Source organism: Aotus nancymaae, unplaced genomic scaffold, assembly GCF_030222135.1.
Source record: "Aotus nancymaae isolate 86718 unplaced genomic scaffold, 86718_ANA_hifiasm-v0.15.2.pri h1tg000010l, whole genome shotgun sequence".
NCBI classification, from domain to species: Eukaryota; Metazoa; Chordata; class Mammalia; order Primates; family Aotidae; genus Aotus; species Aotus nancymaae.
In genome coordinates, this window is record NW_026988421.1 from 8108535 (window position 1) to 8132695 (window position 24161).

The 24161-nt window shown below is 36.2% G+C and overlaps 1 protein-coding gene across 2 annotated transcripts; it reads left to right on the forward strand.

Annotated features, from left to right (window-relative positions):
- Positions 1 to 22: 22 nt before the first annotated feature.
- Positions 23 to 22432, forward strand: CUNH10orf88 (chromosome unknown C10orf88 homolog). 2 transcript variants are annotated; one of them, XM_012453419.2, is made up of 6 exons: positions 23 to 315; positions 1000 to 1203; positions 2280 to 2352; positions 5436 to 5642; positions 14051 to 14505; positions 19872 to 22432. In XM_012453419.2, exons 1-6 carry the CDS (start codon positions 152 to 154, stop codon positions 20104 to 20106), a joined length of 1338 nt encoding a protein of 445 aa, XP_012308842.1. In that variant the 5' UTR covers positions 23 to 151; the 3' UTR covers positions 20107 to 22432. The 2 variants fall into 2 exon arrangements, with proteins under 2 accessions (XP_012308842.1, XP_064229837.1); XM_064373767.1 differs by lacking the exon at positions 23 to 315 and adding an exon at positions 726 to 742.
- The last annotated feature ends 1729 nt before the right edge of the window (positions 22433 to 24161 follow it).

Sequence of the window (24161 nt, forward strand, 5' to 3'; positions counted from 1 at the left end):
AGCCCTCCCTACCAAACTCAGAAGCCGCGGGTATTTGTAGCGGAGTGAGCCGGAAGTCGCCTTGCCTATCCACTTCCATGCTGTACCGTTGGAAATTCAGGCACTGGAAGAGAGGTTCCGGGGCTAGGCTGGCTTGACTGGAGGCGGCGGAATGGAGACGCGGACCCAGGACTGGGGCCTCACTCGCCGCCTCACGCTGGCCTCTTCCTGGGATGCAGCAGGCGGGGCCCTGACCCACAGCCTCCTTCTCACCCGAGTCGGTCTTGGCCCCCGTGACTTCGACTGGGAGGAGCTGCTGGGGCCGCCTGCTCCAGGGTGCGCCGGGCCGACAGGGACGGGGTCGCTGCGCGCGGCCATTGCCGCGCTCCTCAGGGGGCCGTGAGGGGAGGCGAGAGGGTCTGAGCCCGGGATCCGGGAGAGCAGTTAGTGCTGGGTCTTTAGTCGGGGAGAGGGCTGCGAGGTGGACCAGGGTGGGCGGAGGCGGGTTGGGTCCGGCCGGGAAGAGGCCGAGGCCCTGGAGCGTGAGCGGGGAAAGGTGATCCGGACTCGGAATTCCATAAACGTCCCCGTCAAGCGTGACAGCTCGTCAGGGCTGCTGTCAAAGTCAGTCCGCCCATCAACCCCCAAACAGGCCAGCCTCCTATCCACCAAAACAGGCTGTGTAAAAAGTCCAGCTACTGTCGACTTCATTTTGAAAAAGATACACTTTTGTCATTTTTTGTGTCCTTCTACTATGCACACAGTAGGTGTCCAGTAATTTATGTAATTATCCTAGAGTCAGTTGCAGGGGATTGAATAGAATGTTGATGATTGAGGAAAAAATAGAGGGTAAAGCCTCCATTTCTGTATGAATTATGTGTTGACCGCTTGTTAGGTGCTTGGGCCTCAACAGCAAGTGGAAGTGAATTCAAAGAAAGAAAACCCATGGCCTAGCAAGTGGGGTATGAGCAGTGTTCGGAGAACTATTCTGTGTGATGTTTTCGCTAATCTTCTTTTCAGCCAGGATCTGGTGATTTTGAAGAGAAGCTTGACCAACCAAGCTGAAAATCCCTGCTTCCTTTACCTAAAGTGTGGCCCTGATGAAGGTGAAGAAATTGCTTCTATTGGCATTTTAAGTTCAGCGAGAAATATGGAAGTGTACTTTGGGGAGGAATACCGTGGAACCAGTAGGGGCAAGAATGTTTGTACTGTTCTGGATGACAGGTGTGTGACTTGTACATGTGAAAGTGTTCTTCTGAATTAGTGTTTTGATTTTCCTCATCTTTTGCAGTAATTGTTGATTCTCTGACATTGATGCCACGTGTTATGGGAAAGAAAAGAAAAACGTACCAGTAGGCATAGAAGTTTAGACCTTTAGGGATCTTAAAGACAGTGTAGGTCAGCCTAGTTATTTTTATAACTAACCGTGAAGGTGATTTGGTAGGAGGTCGTAGCTAGTTAGTGGAAGAGTTTTATTAGAATGAAATTTTGAGAAGTGTTATTTGTTTCTTAAACTCACAATGGTCTGTCTTCCAAAAGTTAATTTGGTAGTCAGTCTGGAACTTTGAACACATTTTCTTCTTGGAAGTCCATTACAAATGGTGGAGGGAACTAAGACTGTGCTACATAAATCTATTTATTAACCTGTAACGTAACTTGTGATTTTTTTCTTACAAAGATTTTCCCCCAGTCTGTCTTTAATGTAACCCAAAATATGAATTGTTTTATATCCTGCATGTTGGAAACAATTGCTGTGTTTATTGAACTTTAAAATACAGTTTGGCTACATGGTTGTACATATGTGATGTAATTTTCTCGTTGAGTGGTAGATGTAGTGATAGGTCATGTGTTTCAGTAATGAAGCCCAACTCTTCATGCCTCACCAGGAAAACTGAATCTTAGGATTTAAATATTGTTCTGGAAACATTTAATTTTTTTATTTTTTTAAGATGAAGTCTCGCTCTGTCACCCAGGCTGGAATGCAGTGGCAGGATCTTGGCTCACTGCAACCTCCCCATCCCGGGTTCAAGCAATTCTGCCTTTAGCCTCCCGAGTAGGTGGGATTACAGGCGCGCCACCATGCCCGGCTAATTTTTGTGTTTTTAGTAGAGACAGAGTTTCACCATGTTGGTCAGGCTGGTCTTGAACTCCTGACCTCGTGATCTGCCTGCCTCAGCCTCCCAAAGTGATAGCATTACAGGCGTGAGCAACGCACTTGGCTAGAAACATTTATTTTTAAGTCTAACTATTACAAGTGATAATATATGTAAGTAAAAAAATTAATTCTTTTTTATTTTTAGTGAACATGAAAAGATTATCTTGTACAAAAAATATCTAAAATTGGAGCCCTCCATACATGCTTGTAAAATAAAGGTAAGTTGTCAGTTGTCAACTAATTTGACAACTAAGTTGTTTTTGTCCTCTGTGTTTGCCTATTTTCTTTTGGATCAGTAATACAATTAGTCCAACTTGCTTGCTTGCTTTTTTTTTTTTTTTTCCCCAAGACTGTATCTTGCTCTGTTGCCCAAGCTGGAGTGCAATGGGACAATCAGGCTTACTGCAACCTCATCTCCCAGCTCAAGCTAACTTCCCACCTCCACCTCCTGAATAGCTGGGACTACAGGCATGCACCACCATGCCCAGTGAATTTTTAGAATTTTTAGTAGAGATGAGCTCAGAAATAGTAAACATGTAAAAAGAAATTACTTATGTAAAAAATTATCAGCACTTTTTAACATTGAATTTAAAAAAAAAATTTTTTTAACTTTTCACCTGGTGACCAGGGAGTAGACTTTTTCTCTTAAAATTTAACCATGAGCCATGTACAGTGGTACATGTTTATAATCCCAGTTGCTCAGGAGGCTCAGATGGGAGGATTGCTCAAGCTCAGGAGTTCAAGCCCAACCTGGGCAACAGAGTGAAACCCCAGCTCACTAAAAAAATAAATAAATAACAAAAATAAAATTTGACCATTTATTAACCTTGGATAATGTTTTGTTAATATACTAGTGCTGTGTATTTCAAAGCGTTGGGAAATTGAGCAAAAAATATTTTTTAAAATTCTGTATAAACTGTGGTGGCAAAAACCCATAAGCAGTTTTTGGCCTCATTTATAAAAGAATGAAATTAGAGAAGTTTCAAGCAAAAGAACCAATATGGTAAAGGGATTGGACTGTTGTCTTCAGCATGAAAAATATCAAGTTAACTGTTAGTGATGTCTTCAGAGTCTAGGGATAAAGTAATGAGTTGAAAGTCTTTTAGCCTTGAATGTTAATTCAGTTCTGCTGCTGACTAGTGGATTAGTCTTGGGCAGATCTTGGACCTATTTCATGGTTAAAATTAGGGAGCTGAAGAAAATTCTTAGATTCCTTTTATCTCTAAAATTCTGTACTTACTATCATTACTTATAGAAGATTGAAACTTATTTTTCCAATAAGGAAAAATAAGTGATTTTCACAAAGCAGATAGCAAACTCACAGAACTAATTATCCCAAGATGTTGTTTTGGGTAGTATATATTAAATAGCTTCAAAAGCCATTCGAGTAAAGTGATTTATTCATTCAACAAAGATTTGAGTGCTTCTTAATGTCAGGTACTATACCAGGCATTTAGGAATTAGTAATAAGAAAATAAACTGATGTCTTCCCTTATGTTGCTTGTATTCTTTCTAGTAGGGGCAAGACAGACAATGAGACTCACTGAGTAAAACAAATACTATATTCAACGGTGAGAAAGGCTATGGAGTTAAAAAGAGAAAGGGGGATAATAGGTTGAGAGGTGGGAGGTTAATAGGATGTTTCCTTAAAATGTTGAAGACAGTTAACATCTTTTCAACACTCAAGAGTTCTTGGATTGTGAGTCTGTATTGACCTCTGTCCTTGTGTGACATGTGGATCTTTGTGTGTCTCTGAAGGTGTATTTTTTTTTAACTGTTCTATGGAAGTACATGGAAGCACAAAGGGTTATTTCAGGGAGACTCTAGGGTTGATATGAAAGCTTGTTCTGAGGCAATAGTATATGAAAGTTCAAATAAAAAAAATGGTTGCTGATACAGGTTTTTGAGCACTTACTTAGTGGTAGCTACTGGAAATTTTAACGTATAATTCTCATGACTATGTGAAATCATTGTTACTATCTTCTCTCATTTTAATCCTGACTCAGATTTAGCATTTGCCCAGGGTCACACAGGTTATAAGTACCAGAGTCACAATTTAAACTCAAGTTTGTCTGATTCTAAAGCCTATTCCCTTTCCATTTTGTTACTCTGTTGTCTGTATCACACATGAAATGTCTCTTGTTTCAGAAATATGGACAGGATAAAATGTTCTATAAACTACTGGGATAGAAGCCAGAAGAGCTAGGTTTCAAGCTGGACCTTTACTAATTGAGTGTCCTTTTATCACCCTTGAACTCTATTTCTATGTATCATCCAGCAAGCTGTATTACATCATTTTGATATTCTCTTATAGTTCTGAATTTGGAAGGATTGAATTTTACTTATTATTTCAGTAAACATTTTGTGTGGGCATCTGGACAACCTTATTTTGTAAGTAGCAAGCTGTGGTATGTTAAGGTCTCAGATTGGTATATAGTAGTTCCCTCTTATCTGCAGTTTTACTTTCCACAGTTTCCATTACCCACCATCAACCGTGGTCCAAAAATATTAAATGAAAAATTTCAGAAATAAACAATTCATAAGTTTTAAATTGTGCTTTGTTCGGAATAGTGTGATGAAATCTATTGCCATCCTGCTCCGTTCTGACTGGAACACGAATCATCCTTTTGTCTACTATGTCCCTGCTGTATATGTTATAGCTCATTAGCCACTTAGTAGCCGAATGTATCATCAGAAGGTCAAGAGTAGCCTAGTGCTATGTTACAATGCCTATGCCATTTGCCTCACTTCATCTCATTATGTAGGCATTGTATCATGTAACATCATTACAAGAATGGTAAGTATCGCCCAGTAAGATTTAGAGAGAGGCGACCACATTCACATAAGTTTTATTACGTTGTCATAATTATTCTATTTTATTATTAAACTCTTACTATACCTAATTTATAAATTAAACTTTATCATAGGTATGTATGTATGTATGTATGGGAAAAAACATAGGGGTTGGTACTATATACAGTTTCAGGCGCCACTGGGGGTCTTAGAACACATTCTCCACAAATAAAGGGAGACTACTATTTTATTTTTCGTTCTTTAAATAGCTTAACATTTATTTAACTACTCCATTTGTTATTTTTCATAAAGTCTTAATTTTTGAAAGGACTTTTTAATTTAAATAGTTCATCTGAACCTCGATAGTGTTCTAGAGAAGACTTTAAAATATACTTGAAGTTAATTTTTAGATTCTTGAATACTTCACTCTTGTTTAGGAGATACCAAGAAGTGACCTTAAATGATGATTGTTTTTAATATTATTTTCTGGACTTTTGTTTTGTAATAGTTGCTCTCCTTTGGTGAAAGGCAGTGTGTGTTCATCAGTAAAGTTGTGGTACACATGAGAGCAGTTTTGGCAAGTTCTTCAACAAGTTCTCCTGCTCTAGGATCAAGGATAGACCTTCACAAGGTCCAAACCATAATGGAGTCCATGGAGTCAAAGTTATCTCCTGCAGCTCAGCAGTTGATGGATATGGTTAGGTTTCAGCAGCGGGTAAGTAGAAATGGATTTCTTTCCAGATACCATTAAAGATTGCAAAATGATTGCTTTTAGTAAAGAAATGTAGTGACTTAAAATATTTCTTTTATACTGATTTAACTGTTATCTTTTAGTTTTATGGAAGTTAACATCTTTATAGATTTGCCCTCTACAAAGTGTTTTGACTACGAATTTTCACACTTTTTATGAATTCATTCAGCAAGTTGTTTTTTTTTTTTTGTTTGTGTTTTTGCAGTGACCAAGGCACTGTTTTGAGCAATTTTGAATGTGCAAAGATGATCAGTTAGTCTGTAATCTGTCTTTAAGAATTTTTACATTCTGAAGCATGTAAGTGGGGAATGATAAAAATACTAAGAAGGAAAAGATCATTAAAGAAAGTGGTATTTTATCTAGGCCTTTAAACGAAGGGTGGGATTAGGCAAGTAAATTTGGAAGAAAGCCATTTCAGACAAAAAATAAGGCAACTAAAATCTTCAATGCTAGAAGAATTTGATATAGCTGGGAAATGAATAGTAGTTCATTTCTCTGAAGCAAAAAAGTAATAGGGGAAGTTTAAAGTAGATTTCAGCTAGATCATAAAGAGCTTTGAATGCTACTTTAAATTTGTAGATGTTTTTGACTTATTTTTCAAGAAAGTTTAAGCCACTGTCATGTGTAAGGTGAATCTGAAGAAAGTGAAACTACAAAGAAAAGACCAGCTGCACGTTATTCCCCTCATCCAGGTGAGAGTGAATGAGGGTCCAAGATTAGACATAGTAACATAATGCTGGATTGTGAGATGCTAAAACAATGGAGCCATTGGGACTTGACAACTAACTTAATCCTGGTATTATGATAGAAAAATAAAGTTAAACATGAAATTGAGGCTTTAAGGATGGCAATACTAATAATATAAATGTAGCCCAAAGGAGGAGGATGCTTGGAGGAAAAGGAATTTAATTTTGGCAATATTGAGTTTTAGCCGTGAATAAGACTTTCCCTGGAAGGATGTTGCGAACATCTGGAAACACAGGATTAGGAGAAATGGAATGAACCTTCAGTGGCTGGAAGGGGAGTTTAGGGATATATCCACAGTAGCTAACAGGGAGTGTGGTGAAGAGAGGGACTGAAGCAAGGAAGAAAGACCCTTGGAGAGTAGCTGCATTTGTAAAGATATAGGAAGAGGAAAGAGGAACCAGAAATGTAGAAGGCAGCAGTGTGACAGAGTAGCAAGAGAAAGGATTCGCTGTCAGGTGAAGTGACTTCAAGCTCTTATCCTGCCTTTTCTTAGTTCTGCATCCTATGGCAAGTTAATTCATATTTTTTTCAATATGAATTCCTCATGTACAAAATCTAAATGATAGCACTGTAATGATCACAGAATTCCTGTGAAAATTTAAAATAAATAATGCAAGTAAAGAACTCCTTGTGGATGTTGTATGGTTCACAAATATTAATGTAGTACCAGTATTATAATATACTGAGTTAAGAGAACCAAGAGAGCTGAAGATTATGGAAACTATAGAAAGAAGAATTTCAAAAAAGATGGAAATGTGTACTTTTCTTCTTCCCACACCATGATCTCACCTGGATACCTCAGGAGGTTCCTGACTGGTCCTCCTGCTCTGCTGCAATCCATTCTCCACAATGTACTGAGAATGACCTCAGAGGATAATTGGATCTTACCTTTCTCCTATGTAAAGCCCCTTGACTGCTTGCCTCCCTTTGTACTTAGAATTAATCCTTGATCTCTAAAATGTAGGCCCTGCTTGCCTTCTCAACTTCATCTCCTGCCATGTTTCCTTGGGTGGCTTGCTCCAGACATTCTGATGTGTGTATACCATAAATATCTAAATATGTTCCCACCTCAAGACCTTTGCACTGTTCTCTGTGGCCAGAACCCTTTCCCTGAGATACTTCTGTATCTGCATTTTTCTTATTCAAATCTCATTTTAATGTTACATCCTTAATGACACCTTTCTTAGCCAACCAGTTTAAAGTAGCATGTACCTCCAGATCCACATCATAGTTTCATCAGTGCCTTTTTGACCACTTTGTTGTTGTTTTTATATTGGCTGCATGTTTGTCTCACTGAAGTACAAGCTCAGGCAAACAGAGACTTATCTGTCTTGTTTATGGCTCCAAGTACACATATATATACACAGTCATGCGTCAATTCACAGTGGGGATATATTTTGAGAACATGGGTAATTAGGGGATTTCATGGTTGTGAAACCATAGTGTGTACTTGCAGAAACCTAGATCATGTAGCCTACTATATACCTAGGTTACAAACCTGTACGTGTTACTTTACAGAATACTCTAGGCGGTTATACCATAATGGTAAGGATATGTGTATCTAAACATAGGAAAGGTACAGTAAAAATATACAAGATGAAAAATGGCATGCCTGTATACAGCACTTAATGTGACCTGAGCTTGCAGGACTAGAAGTTACTCTAGGTAAGTCAGTAACTGTATATGAAGGCCTAGAACATTATTGTACACTACTGTAGACTTTATAAACACTCTACTTTTAGGGTATGCTAAAGTTTTTAAGACATTTTCATTTTTCAATAATAAATTAACCTTAGCTTATTGTAACTTTTTTTTTTTTGAGACGGAGTCTTATTCTGTCGCCCAGGCTGGAGTGCAATGGTACAATCTCAGTTCACTGCAACCTCTGCCTCCTGGGTTCAAACAATTCTCTTACCTCAGCCTCCCAAGTAGCTGGGATTACCGGCTAATTTTTGTATTTTTAGTAGAAATGGTGTTTCGCCATGTTGGCCAAGCTGGTCTCAAACTCCAGGTTCTCAGGTGATCCTCCTGCCTTGGCCTCCCAAAGTGCTGGGATGACAGGTGTGAGCCACCGTGCCTGGCCTATTTTAACTTTTTAACTTTATAAACTTAAATTTTAAAAAACTTTTTTACTTTTGTAGTAATACTTAGCTTAAAACACAAACTCATTGTATAGCTGTACAAATATATTTTATTTCTTTATATCCTTGTTGTATATGCTTTTTTTGTATTTAATTTTTTTTATTTTTAAACTTTTTTGTTAAAAACAAAGACACAAACACACACATTAGCCTAGGCCTACATAGGGTCAGGATCGTAAGTATCACCATCTTCCATCTCCATATCTTGTCCCACTGGAAGGTCTTCAGGGACAGTAATACACATGGAGCTGTCATCTCATATAACAATGCCTTCTTCTGTAAAACCTCCTGAAGGACCTGCCTGAGTTGGTTTTACAGTTAACTTTTAAAATATATAAGCAGAAGGAATATACTTTAAGGCTAAAGATATGGTATAGTAAATAGATAAGCAACATAGTCATTATTATTACTAAATGGTATACAATGTACATAATTGTATATGCAATCCTTTTATATGACTGGCAGTACAATAGGTTGGTATGCAACAACATTGCCACAAACATGTGAGTAATGTATTACTATGATGCCACTTGGCGTTTGGAATTTTTTAGCTCCGTTATAATCTTATGTGACCATATGATTATAATGGGTTATGTGTGGGGTCCATTGTGGACCAAAACGTTGTCAAGTGACACATATACCTCACTGTGGACCAAAACATTGTCAAGTGACACATACCTCTCTCTCTTCTCTCTCTCTCTCTCTCTCTCTCTATATATATATATATATGTGTGTGTGTGTGTGTGTGTATATATATATATAAAATATAATGTATATATACACACACACATATATACACGTGTATATATATATATATACACGCACACCTATTGGAATGATCAGCTGTTTCTTAGAGATCCTCAGGGAGAAAGTTTGAATAGTGATGAGATGTAAACCAGGTTGTGAGGGATTTGTAACTGGGTATTTGGGATGTGACGTTACTAAGTGCACACAGTTTTGTTTTGTTTTGTTTTCTTCAAGTTTAGAGATAAAGAGGAAATTAGAAGATACTCGTGTAAAAGAATATTGAGGATAAAAAATTTGTCAAGCTTGTGAGATTGGAGCTTTGTTAAGAGTTTATTTAGGTCAGTGTATTTTTTCAAGTATGGTCCTTTGAACATCTGTGTCAGAATCCTTTGGAATGTCTTCAAAATACAGATTCCTGGCCCTCACTACCTACCCAATCCCAGAGGGTAAGGCCCAGGAATCAGTGTTTTAAACAGTCATGCCTAAGTGAGTTTTATGTACATTGTAGTTTGATAGTAACTCTTTTAGTGGAAGATTTTAAAAAGGAAGCAATTGTTTGTGAACATATTTTGGAAACTACTAGAGGATATTAATTAGTTTACTGTCTGCTTTCTCTATTTTAAAAACCTGACTTTAGGAAAAAATGAAACTAGATATATTTTTATTTTGGCCATGTCTTTACATTTTTATAGTTTTATTTATAAATAGTTTTTCTTGGCCATGAATTTCAAACAATACAGAAGTGTTAGGCAAAAATGAAAAGTTTTTTCCAGTTGTCATTCTGTACCCCAGAGGATACACAGCTAACAGTTTGGCGTGTATCCTTCTAGAGTTTTTTATGCATGTAGCAATACATAAGGCCCCCCAGTCATCCTCAGCCAGCACTCGTGGGTTACTGTGTATACTGTGCTATAACTTGCTTTCTTCTCACCGCTAATGCAGGGGCATTTCTGGGACACCCTGTGGAAGAGTTCTGTGTTCTTTAAACATGTTAATGGAAAACTTTCTTCCTAGTAAAAAAAAGTCCTTATGTATGGAGTGGTTCTTACAGGATGTACTTGGTTCTCTAGGATTGCTTATTGATGACAGACTAGTCATCTATACATTCTAAGGTGTAGAAAATGTCACATAAGCTGTGTAACTTTCTGCACATAAAATGGGGATGTTTGATAACCAAATCAACTCCTTCTCTGTAAGTGGTGTGATCACACATGTTGTTTGGGCAGGGCTTCTCTTGGGGGAAAGGAGGGACCTCAGAAGTTTTGGATTCTCTCTGACTTACCTGTGCCTTGGGATTACTTGTTTTCTGAACATTTTATTAAAGTTCAACACTGCGAGCTTTGTGAGTCTGAAATAAATCCAAACCTTTGCGATTTCTCAATAAATATTAAGGGTTTTTTTTTTTTAATTTCCTCGTATTTGAAGTTAGGTTACTGGCTTTGATTTGCTTTTGCTCTAGCAATTTTGAATACTTGAATATTAATTCTATATCCAGGGGTGTAGCATATGGTTGTCATTTAATGTTATCTGAATGAAAGGATATGCCCCATTTTCTCAAAGAAAATATACTCAGTTATTCAGGAGTTATACTCTTGTTTTTTTCTCCTTCAAAATAAAAATGAATTTATTATTTAATTTCTTTCTGATAATTAAAGATGATATAAAAAAATAAACAAAAAGATATAGGAAATTCATACTTTCCTAAATCCTACAATATATTCAAAGATAAACTATTAATTTTTCAGAAATCTCTGTTGTGTGTATATATAATATATGTAGTTATACATACACATATACACATATCCGTGTGTAAGTATATGGACACAGTTCTCTCTAAATGCTCTCATACTGCATATGTTGCTCAGGAACATTTTTCACTTGAAAGGACATCATAGACCTTTTACTAATCAATAAATGCACCTTTCTGTGATTTTATGAATATTATGCGGTTACCTAGTCATGGATAGTTAAGTTTCTTCGAAAGTTTTAATAGCACATTAGCAGTGGAGGCTCACATAAAAAGAAGTAGAGGAATAGCTACCAAGCACCTGGGATTTCTTCATTTCCTGTAGTGGCATATAAACATATCTGTGAATTTCTTGATATTTAATCCAAAGAGAAAAGATCATCTAAAGAGCTCTCATCTCAGAAAATATGACCTTTTTAAAATTGTGGTAAGCATACTTAACATGTGCTCTACCCTCTTAACAAATTTTTAAATGTATAATATGGTATTGTTAACTATGGACATTGTTATACAGAAGATCTCTAAAACAGATTCATCTTGTAAAGCTATAACTTTATACCCATTGAATAGCAGTTCTTCATTTCTCCTTCCCACCATTCTACTCTCTGTTTCTGAGTTTAACTATTTTAGATATGTCATGTGAGTGGAATCATGCATTATTTATTCTTCTGTGCCTGGCTTATTTCACTTAGCATGTCTTCTAAATTGATCATATTGTCACATGACAAAATATCCTTCTTCTCAAAGGCTGAATGGTATTTCATTGTATGATATTCAATGATATTTCATTTCATTTTCTTGATCAATACATCAGTCAATGGACATTTTTTGTTGTTTCTGTATCTTGGCTGTTGTGAGTACTGCTGCCATGAGCATGGGAGTGTAAATCTTTTTGAGATCCCAATTTTAGTTCTTTTGGATATATGCTCAGAAGTGGGATTGTTAGGTCATATGGTAGTTCTGTTTTTAATTTTTTGAGGCGACTCCATACTGTTTTTCATCACTGCTGTACTATTTTACATTTTAACCAATACTAATTTTTATAATCAGTGAATTCTTATAAACAGAATATTATATGTCAGAAAAGAAAAATTTACATAGCAAATGCCTTTATATTTAGATTTTTCTGTTTAAATGTTCTGCCTACTTAATGTTCTCCCATATTTTTGACATTGACTATAGTGTAAATATTATTACTTTTAGTGTAGGTTTGTCAGTTTTCCATTGTACATTTTGTTTTGAAGTGTCATAGAGAAATAAAGGGGCTTTCCTGTTATGAATGAGTAAAACTTCTTTGAACTTATGGGGAATTGTCCAGTGTTAACATTTTATAATTATATATAATTCATCTTGTTCCAGGAATATTTAAATATTCAGGTTTATTCAAAACTTGCATTTTATGAAACAAGATACACTTAAAATAGGTTAACATTTCTCTATTAAGAGCACTTTTCCAAAGTGCCGTTCAGTAAAAAGTTAGATGGGTACCTGACATTACAAATCTTCCCCCAACTTCCCTGGCCCTTGTTATTCCTCTTTCCTGCTTTATTTTCCGCTAAATTATTTATCACATCTCCATTTCATGATACGTTTTTTCTTTCTCTCCTTTCTTCCTTCACTTTCTTTCTCTTTTTCTGTCTTTTTCTTTCTCTCACTTTCTTTTCTTTCCCCTTTTTCCTTCTTTTATAGTTTGTGTCTTTTTGCTCCCCTGTCACATAGGCTCTGTGAGGTCAGGGATTTTAATTTATTTTGTTCACTGCTGTTATCCAGTGCTTAAAAACAATACCTAGCACAGAGTAGATTTCTGGTAAATATTTGTTGAATAAATGAATGTTGTTCTTGTTCAGTCTAGTAATAACGTTTTAGAATATCTATATCAACTAAGCTTTTCAGCTAATTTGCATATTGCTTTTTCAGTCTGTGTTTCACCAGCTGTTGAACAGCAATAAGTGTGGGATGATATCCCCTGATAAGAATATATAGTAGACTTTTATGTTTTGAATTTAGAGTAGAGCCATATGCCTTAAGACTTAGTCAGGCTAGAGGTATTTTTTTTTTAATCTAATGGAAAAATTAAAAAACATAAAAGGGAGATATTGTAATCATCCCTTCAAGGTAAGCCAGAATCTTCTCAGGAAATAATACTGCATAAACAGTTGAAATGAGGTCGCAAAACATAACTCTCATTATCCTGGAAATTCTTAAAGCAGACACAGCCAGAAGTAGCTCATTTCAGTCATTGACAATGTCACACTAAAAGTACAAAAAATTAGCCAGGCATGGTGGCACCTGTCTGTAATCCCAGCTACTTGGGAGGCTGAGGCAGGAGAATTGCTTGAACCTGGGAGGTGGAGGTTGTGGTGAGCCGAGATCTCTCCATTGCCCTCCAGCCTGGGTACCAAGGGTGAAACTCCGTCTCAAAAAAGAGAATTTGTTACAAATGTACCCGTAGAGCATCTAACTTTAAATAGTGCAACTATCTGTGTAGTTTCCAGGAAAAATTCATTGCAAAAAATATGACTAGGTAAACATGAATAACTTACCGTATTTTGACAGTTGGGAACAATATAATTGAATTTTAAGAAACGTATCAGTTCTTGTGACTCAGTTGAGAGTAGTACATTTTATTATAAATTAAACAGACATTTGTAGTGGAAACATTAAAATGTGTCAGTGCAGTTTGACTATTGGTACTAATGTTTATTTAATCTTTTGGGAAAAGCTGCAATGAAATGATTGAAAGTCATGACTGTGGAGTTAAGTGGCCTGTGTTCATGTCCCAATTCTGCCACTTACTGACTGGTTACCTTGGCTAGCTACCTTTAGCCTTGGTCTCCTCAACTTAATATTGGGATGCTAATAGTAGCCTACTTCATAAGGATCTTTTGAGGATCAAATGAAACAATGCATGTGCCTGACTCATAGTAATTACTCCAAAAGTTAGCTGTCAGTGTTATTAATATTAACATTTAGTTGTTTACCTTGTTTAGAATTGTAGTCCCATTGGAGAGCAGCTTCATTGGGTGTTGGCCAATACTGGATACAAGCATATGATTGGACTACAATCCTCATCTACCTTAGGCGCCTTAGACAAGTCATCCTCCACACCTTTTCCTTTTAGAACTGGATTGACATCTGGGAACGTGACTGAAAACTTACAAACTTACATTGAAAAAAGTACACAGCTACCTGGTGGAGAGAATTCTACAAAGCTTGATGAGTGTAAAATTGTGCCTCAAAACCATTCCCCTCTTGAAAATGATCTTAAAAATGCAATGTCTTGTTTCTTACCAAAGAAAGCAAGTGACAACTCAAATCTACCTAACTCTGAGTTGCTGCCTTTTCTCCAGAATTTATGTAGTCAAGTTAACCATCTCCGTGTGGGAAATAAGACCGAATGTCAGGAAAACATCACCAAGCATGGTGAACACATTCTTGGTGTTGGGTAAGTATTATTTTAAGGCATAAGAAGTTTCGATTTGGTAGGTGGGAGAATCAGATGGAAGGAAACAGATTTGTCTCAATGAGTACTGCCTAAAATTTGTTTCCAGAGAAAATTTTAGCAGCTTTTACATTTTACCATTAATATACTTAAAGAGGATAGCTACAGAGTAGAATGGATTACTTTGAAAGAAGTCTCTATAACTGGAGGTTTTGCACACTTCTCAGTCATTTTGTGGAAGGGTCACAAGTATTAGCTCACAGTGGGAAATAGAAAGTGATTTGCATGAATGGAAAGGAGCTGTGGGAATCATCTCTATGTTGTTTTTAATGTGTTTGTACTGTTTTGTGCCTGGGTATGTTAAGCATGTTATTGTGACATTTTCCTTAAAGATTATGTCTGGTCTAGGGAAATTCCTGAATTATTAAAAAACTGTATTAGGATAATGATTATTTGTAGTTTACAAGCTATTATCCCCAATTTCTTAATCTCTTATTTTGGCAGTACATATTTGATTAAGAGGTAGCTAAGAATTTAGTAGTATGTTCCTAATTGCTTAAGTAGATATAGTGTGTCAAATGGTGTTCTAGACTGGAAATTCGGTTCTCTAGGTGTGGTTTTGGCTTAAACATGTTGCCACACTGTTTAATCTTTTTTAGCCTAAGATATTTCATTTGAAAATGAGGTGGTTGGATTATTTTGTAACTAAACAGCACCAACAACCAACAGGATTGAGTTGACTTTCATAGAGAACTGTACCAACAATAGCAGAATATACGTTTTTTTCAAGCATCTATGGAACATTTGCAAAGATAGATTATATCTAGCAAATCTGACCAAATTCAAGAGGAATGAAATAAGACAATGTATGTTTTCTGACCAGAAATGAATCTAACTAGAAATCCATAAAAGACAACAGAATTTCCAGATACTTGGGAATTACATAGCACACTTAAATTTATGGTTCAAGAAAAAGTCTTAACAGAAATTAAAAGTAATACACACAGAAATGAATGAAAATACAACACATCAAAATTTGTGGGATGCAGCTAAAGAAGTGTTGTTAAGTATTTATAGCACTAAATGATTACATTAGAAAAGGGGATTGTTCTCGAATCAGTAGCATAAAACTACAACTCAACCAAAATAAAATAATCAGAATAGTTCTATAACCATTAAAAAGATTTAATGTATAATTTTAAAGCCAAGCAAACTGAGCTAAAAGCAAGCAGAAAGAAGGAAATAATAAAGAACAGAAATCAATGTAACTGAAAACAAGCAAATAAAATCAATGAAGCCAAAAGCCAGTTCTTTGAAAATTTCAATAAAATTGATAAACTTCTAACAAGACTATCAAAAGAGAAAAAGAAAGAAGATGTAAACATCAGTATCTGGAATGTACTGCGATGTCACTGCTGATCCTAAGGCCATTTAAGAGATAATAAGGGAGGGAGTATTACAAACAACTTTATGCTCAAAATTTGGCAACTTAGGAGAAATGGATTAATTTCCCCAAAACCACAAACTACCAAACTCAGCCAACATGAAATAAATAATAGAATAGTCCTATAACCACTAAAAATATTTAATTCATTATTGGAAAGCTCATGAAAAAGAAATATCCATGCCCAGATGGCTCCACTGGAGATTTCTACTGAACATTTAAAGAACACCAATTTCACATGCTCCTAAAAACTAGAAGAGGAGGGAAGACTTTCCAACTCATTCTATGAAGTCAGTATTAACCTGACACCAAACTAGATTGCCCCCAAAATTAAAATACAGAAAAATACATGTAAATATATGTAAAATATATAAATCTATAAAAATACTTATAAAGTATATGAAAAAGTTTATAAACGTAACAAAATATATACAGGATATGTGAACTGAAAATCATAAACTACTGATGAAAGAAGACCTAAAAACTGGAGAGACATACCTTATTCATTGATTTGAAGATACAACATAGTAAAAATGTCATTCTCTTCTAGTTGATATATAAATTTAATGCAATTCCTATGAAAAGTTGAGCATGATTTTTTATAAATATGAATGAGATGATTCTAAAATTTAGAAATGGAGAATTTTTTAAAATGGAAAGATAAAGGAACTAGAAAAAAATTTGAAAAATAATAAAGTAAGAGAAATCACTACTTGATTTCAAGACACATAGCCACAGTATTGAAGACTGTGTTATTGTCAGAGAGATAGTCATAGATGGATAGCACAGAAATAGCTCTACACAAGTACACCAACTGATTTTTGACAAAGATGTAAAAATGATTCAATAGAGGTAGAATTGTTTGTTTGTTTGTTTCTTTCTTTTTTTTTTGAGATGGAGTTTTGCTCTTGTTACCCAGGCTGGAGTGCAATGGTGCGATCTGGGCTCACCGCAACCTCCGCCTCCTGGGTTCAAGCAATTCTCCTGCCACAGCCTCCCAAGTAGCTGGGACTACAGGCGTGTGCCACCACGCCCAGCTAATTTTTTTGTATTTTTAGTAGAGACGGGGGTTTCACCATGTTGACCAGTATGGTCTCGATCTCTTGACCTCGTGATCCACCCTCCTCGGCCTCCCAAAGTGCTGGGATTATAGGCATAAGCCACCGCGCCCGGCCAGAATTGTTTTTTTAACGTGTGCTGGAGCAGTTGGATATCCACAGGCAAAAAATGAATTGTGATTTAAACCTTATACTTTATACAGAAATTAACACAATATTACTTATAGTCTAAAATGTAAAATGTAAAACTACAAAGTCTTTCTAATCTATGGGAGAAACTGGGGACCTAGGACTAAGAAATGAGTTCTCAGATATGCCACCAAAAGCACAATCCATAAAATAAAAAACTGATAAATTGGGCCCCATCAAAATTTAAAACTTTTGTTTGTGAAAGACCCTGTTAAGGGAATTAAAATAAAACTGGGAGAAAATATTTGCAAATTACAAATCCAGCAAATGACCTGTATCTGAAATACATAAAAAACTGTCAAAACTCTATGTTTAAAGGAAAGAAAAAAAACCTAACAATCCAGTTAGAATACAGACAAAACAATAGTCATTTCGACAGACAGGACATACAAATAGCAAATACGCACATGGAAAGTTGATCAACACTGACTTCATGACTACTAGGGAAATGCATATTAAAACCAAAGATATCACTACAAACTTATTGGGATAGCTAAAATTTAAAAACAGTAATGATGTCAAATGCTGACAAAGATGTGTGGGAACTGGATCTCTCATACATTGTTGGCAGGAATATAAAATGGTACAGTCACTCAAAAAAGTATTCTGGCAATATCTTAAAAACTAAACATATAGTTACCATACAACCCAGCAATTATACTCCTGGGCATCCCAGAGAAATGAAAACTCATGTCCACACAGAAACTTGTACACAGTTGTTCACAGAAGCTTTCTTTGTAATAGCCCAAAAGTCCCAACTAAAATATCTTATTAGGTGAATTGTTAAACTGTGATACATCCATATCATGCAATGCTGGTGAGCAGTAAAAAATAACTTGGATGTCTCTCAAAGTTGTTTTGCTGAATGACAAAAGAGAATCTCAAAAGGTCACATACTGTATGATCTCATTTATATAATAGTCTCAAAATAATAAAATTGTAAAGATGGACAACATACTAATGGTTAGCAGGTATGAGGGAAAGAAGACTTCAGGGAAGTAGATATGACAATAAAGGGGTAGAGGAAGGAGTTCATTTGTAGTGAAGGAATAATTCTGCCTCTTGATTATGGGGGTATTTAAATAAATATGTGTATATGTGATAAAATGGCATAGCAGTACACACACACATTATACTAATATCAGTTTCCTGGTTTTGATATTGGATTATAGGCAGACAAGATGTGACCATTGGGAGGACTGGATAAAGGGTACTGAGGAACTAATATCTTTGCAACTTCCTGTGAATCCATAATTATTTCAAAATATAGAGTTTCTTAAAAACTCTCTGGTGTATTCTAGAGTAGTGGTTCTCAGATTTTTGGTCTCTGCACTCTTAAAAATTGAGGATCCCAATAAACTAGACTACATAAAAATATTTATTTGTTTAAAAACAATAAACCCACTGTGTATTAATATAAATAACAGTGTTTGTGAAAAAACTGCCAGACTTCTAAAATTTTAGCGACAATAGTATTGTTTTAAATGTACGTGAATCAATACATAATAGCTTTTGGCTGTTGTATATATATTGAATTATAGATAGCATGTATAGTCAAATATAGCTAGTAAGAGCACAGTACGAATACTGAGAACAGACTGGATTAATCTCTGAAAAAAGCATATATTTATACACTAAATCTCTACTACTTTGAAATTTTAGGAAAGAGAAGAATACACAACTACAAATTCTGTTAGTCATCAGAGCAATAACATACATTTTGTAGCCTCTGGAAAATTCATGATTATAAGGATGAAAAAGTCAAATAACATCTTAGTATAAACATGCTTGTGATCTTAGTGAATTCCCAAAAGAGTCATGGAGACCCCAGGGTTTTGTGGACCACAGTCTGAGAGTTATTGTTCTTGTTTTGAGATGGAGTCTTGTTCTATCACTCAGGCTAGAGTGCAGTGGCTCAGTCTCGGCTCACTGCAGCCTCCGTCTTCTGGGTTCAATTGATCTACCCAAGTAGCTTGGACTACAGGCACTCACCACCATACCCTGCTAATTTTTGTATTTTTAGTAGAGATGGAGTTTCGCCATATGGGCCAGGCTGGTCTCAAACTCCTAACCTCAAGTTATCCACTCACCTCACCTCCCAAAGTGCTGGGATTACAGTTGTGAGCTACCATGCCTGGCCTGAGACTTACCGTTCTAATGTTCATTGTGAGTGTTAGAAATTGGTGTGCTTTTTATTTATTAGCTTTCCCATTCTAGTTAAATTCTCAAGTGTTTTTATATCAGTTTAATAAAAGAAACTTCCAGTAGTTCAGTAAGATTGTTTGTATCAAGGAAGAAAAAACTTTTATAGAGTTGCTTGGGGAAGTATTTGAAAATATACATTTTGACTTTAGAAGAAAATTGGGCAAAATTATTTTTGATTTGGAGCTCAAAGCAAAACGACCCTTTTTCTAAAGACTTGTTCTTTGAGGGTTCCTTTTCACTCTTATATTTCTAGTTCAATTGTATACTAAAAAAGAATTAAGCAATAATATGTTGGGCATTTAGGGCTGTGATTCCCTGTTGTGGATGTGTATTAGCACCTGAAAATGCATTGTAAGAAGACAGGGCAGAGTTGTGGAGACAAATCTCAATATATGTTGGCTGCTTGTTTTATAAGCTTGATTGTTTGTGTTATATTAGGGAAAATTTATATATTTTTAAAAATGTATTTTTAGAATGGAAGAGCAACCTGTTTTTTCCTACTTGGAAAAGCTTCTTTCTAAAAATATGGAACTGATGGAAAAGAAACTTATGGATTACATTGATCAGCGAATATATAAACTCCAGGAACACATTGATGATAAGATTGCTTTGTTAATGGACTTGCTGCAAAATTCCAACTCCCCGCCTACTGGGATGCCTCTAAGACATTATGACTCTGGAGAAAGACTTTCAAATGGAGAAAGATAAGCACTCAACATAAAACAGTGTACTGCGGATATTTATTACATATTTATTACAATGCCAAAACCCAAAAATATTTAAGAAAAGCAAGTATTTAATGTCCTTTTAGGGATCATTGTGTTATATAAAGTGACCTCAGTTTTCATTTTTACTACACTTGTTATTTTAAATCCAGTACTGTACACTGAGTTAATATGATACAGTCAGATTACTTTTGCTCATGATATTTTTCAGTCTTACAGAAATTTATGTATACTTGTGTTTAAAATGCTTGAGGATTTCTAATATAGTTCATTAGTTTATATTGTATATGTGTTTAAGTATGAATTTTATTTATACAAATATTTTATAGTCTTAGAAATATGAAAAATGATCCTTAGAGTATTTGATTTTTTTTCTTTTTCTAATTATCTTGGGAAATTGGATACTTTAGACTTGGAGCCTTTAATTCAGATTATCAATTTACATTTTATATTGTTTATCTGAGATAATAAATAAGGTATGATATTTGGGATGTGCAAAATTAGTTCACTCTGGGGTTGTTAATACTATTTGTTTCATTACAGAGTAACTCTAGGTAGGAAAGTAAACATCAGAACCAGCCTAGTCCTTGTTAGGATTAGTACTTTGGATTTAAAGTTTCCTATAAAACAGGTGCAGTCATCTTTTTTGACCTCAGCAATCCCAGACAGTATAAGAAAACCTCTTCTTTTGAGCTGATACAGGTTTTCTCCCCAGAATCCTTTTCTGGCATGTTTGTTGTGTGAAATACTGAGGCTCTGCATGGAAGGATTAACACATATGAGTCAAGAGATTGCAATTCTCTCTGGTAGACTTAGTTTTCAGATTTTATAACTATCGTATATGTGTTGAAGGGTGATATATTCGCATATAAAAATAAATATACCTGCTCTGGAAACTACTTGTCTTTAGTTAATAGAACTGTTTTATTTTCTTTTTTTTTTTTTATTATTTTTATTTTTTTTTATTGCATTTTAGGTTTTGGGGTACATGTGAAAAACATGCAAGGTTGTTGCATAGGTGCATACGTGGCAGTGTGATTTGCAGCCTTCCTCCCCTTCACCCATATCTGGCATTTCTCTAAGATCAAGTGTAGAACTGTTTTATTTTCAACTAATCTTTGCCTCAAATGTTTTATCTTTTAGAAAAAGGATATCTCATACTCCTTTAATGTTTTGGCATATTTGTTCTTTAAAAGTGTTAACTGATGTAATGCCTGTGTGACATAGCTGAATTTCTACCCTGCCCTAACTCTGCTTATCTTTAAGAAACGGAATGCCCGTGATAAAAAGTTCCCTTTGTAACCAGACCAGTGGAGACTGATAACAACTAGGATACCTGACCAGATGACTTCAAAAAGACCTCAGCCTTATTATAATCTTATTTCTGTGCTAAATGACACTCCCACTAGTGCCATGACAGTTGACAGTCGCCATGACAATGACCAGAAGAAGCCATGAAAGGACAAAAAGAAACGCAGCACTCTCGTTTTAGGAAGCTTGCTGCCCATTTCTGAAAAATACATGAATATTCCTCCCTTTGCTTTAATATGCAACAGCTTTATTAGATAAATTATATTTTAACCCCCTCACTCCTCATTAGTTGAGAAGCTGATTTGTGAGCCATGCTCCGGCTTCTCAATTCTGTGGCCATTGAATAAAACCTGCACTGTTTATCACTCACTTTTGGTTTCAGGTTTTGGCTTTGTGACACCTAGCAGGAAAAGACCCCGTCTTTTGGAGTACCAGCTTTGTTGGTAACAAAAGGAAGGCTGATTTGTATGCTGTTTGTTCATTTTTATCATACTACAAAGGTGACACAGTATATGTAACAAACTCTGACCATAGTAACGTCAGGATTTGCATATCCCTTTTGTTATTCTTTGAAGAGCCGTTATTTATGGGACAGTTCCTATAGATACAAGATAGTATCTCCTTTCTCATTGAGAAGTCTGTCTCACTTGAGTTTGAGTCTCTTAGTTGATAGTCCTGCATCTTCTTCTAGTTGTGGTCTATTCATTGATTCACAGAATGCCTTACTATGATGTAGTAGCAATTACTGTATTCTAAGCAAGGATGATGAATGAAGATGGGGCAGACAGTTGAAAGGTCAATTCTGAGTTCCTTCTGCATATATTTTATGATAAAGTAATTGGGAAGCAAAAAGTAATATTTGGCAATTTGAAATTTGATAAATTTGTGATTTCTCTACAGATTTTATGCATCTGTTATTTGGAACAATGCCAGCATAACATAGAGGAACTGGTATTTGAATTAGCTAAGTGTTTATATTAAAAATCAAAGACAAAATATTCCTAAAAGTGCTGTTGTTTTTTTTGAGACAGTTTCACTCTGTCATCCAGGCTGAAGTGCAATGGCGTGATCTCGGCTCACTGCAATGTCCGTCTCTTGGGTTCAAGCAGTTCTCCTACCTCAGCCTCCTGAGTAGCATACCACCACACCTGGCTAATTTTTGTATTTTTAGTAGAGATGGGGTCTCATTGTGTTGGCCACGCTGGTCTTGAATTCCCGGCCTCAATTAATCCACCTACTTCAGCCTCCCAAAGTGTTGGGATTACAGGTATGAGCCACTGCACCCGGCCCCTAAAAGTATTTCTATTTCAAATGGCTGATTTAGTTTGGCTTCCCAGTGTGAGGCAGAAAACTTGTGAAATTAAAGTATTATAGTCTGGCTCTGCGTGGTGGCTCATGCTTATAATCTTAAAAACACTTTGGGAGGCTGAGGCAGAAGGATCACTTGAGGCAAGGAGTTTGAGTCCAGCCTGGGTATACATAGTAAGGCCCTGTCTCTACCAAAAAAAAAAAAAAAAAAAAAAAATGTTAACGTTAAGGAGCCATGCAGGGTCATTTATTAAGGGTCAGCATTTTTCATAGTTGTCAAAACATACTTGATTAACAGGGAAATTAGTTTCCTTCTTTGAAACTGAAAAACAATATTTGCTAGGATGTTTCCATATTGACACAAATATTCAACTATTTTCAAACTTAGAGATGTATTTGCATGTCTTTGTAGTGAATGTGTTTATAGAAGTTAATAAATTCAATTTTTTGATTTAAGGCTTTTAAAAAGCCATTTAGGTTCACAGCAAAATTGAGAGAAGCTACAGAGATTTCTCATATGTTCCCTATCCTCACATGTGCATAACCTCCTCTACTATCAACATTCTCACTAGAGTGGTACATCTATTACAACTGACAAGCCTAGATTGACGTCATTATCACCCAAAGTCTATAATTCACATAGGATTCATTCTTAGTGTCATACAGTCTATGAGTTTGGACAGATGTATAATGACATGTATCCACCGTCATCATATCACACAGATTAGTTTCACTGCCCTAAAAATCCTCTATGCTCCACTTATTCATTCCTCCTCACCCCCCACTCTGGCAGCCACTGCTCTCTTTACCATCTCCATGGTTTTCCTGTTTCCTGAATTCCATATAGTTGGACTTGCCCAGGAATTGCAGTCCTTGTGGTCTAGACCCCCTTTCAAGTTTATTTAGGACCCAGAGCACTGAAGCCTGCAGTGTCCAGGTTCCAACCACTGGGAGGGGTGATTCCCCTCTGGCTGTGACTGGTCTAAATGCTCCTTCCATGGGCACTGGCTGAGTTCTGCCTGGTGTTGCTTTCTGCTGTGACAGAGAAGCACTGAGTTTCAATGCAAAGTCCCACAATCACTGCACTCTCCCTCTCACCAAGTGCACAGATTTTTTTTTTCTCCATGTCATTTAGCCACTGCCATGGGATGGGGGAGGAGAGTGGTGTTAGCAATTCAAGACTGTCTTTCCCATCCTCTTCAGTGCCTCTTTCAGTGATACGAAGTTAAAAACAGTTACTGTGATCACTCATCTTTTTGTTTGTTTGTTTGTTTGTTTGTTTTTTGAGACAGAGTTTCACTGTTGTTGTCCAGGCTGCAGTGCAATGGTGCAATCTCGGCTCACCACAACTCCGCCTCTCGAGTTCAAGCAATTCTCCTGCCTCAGCCCCCCAAGTAGCTGGGATTACAGGCGTGCACC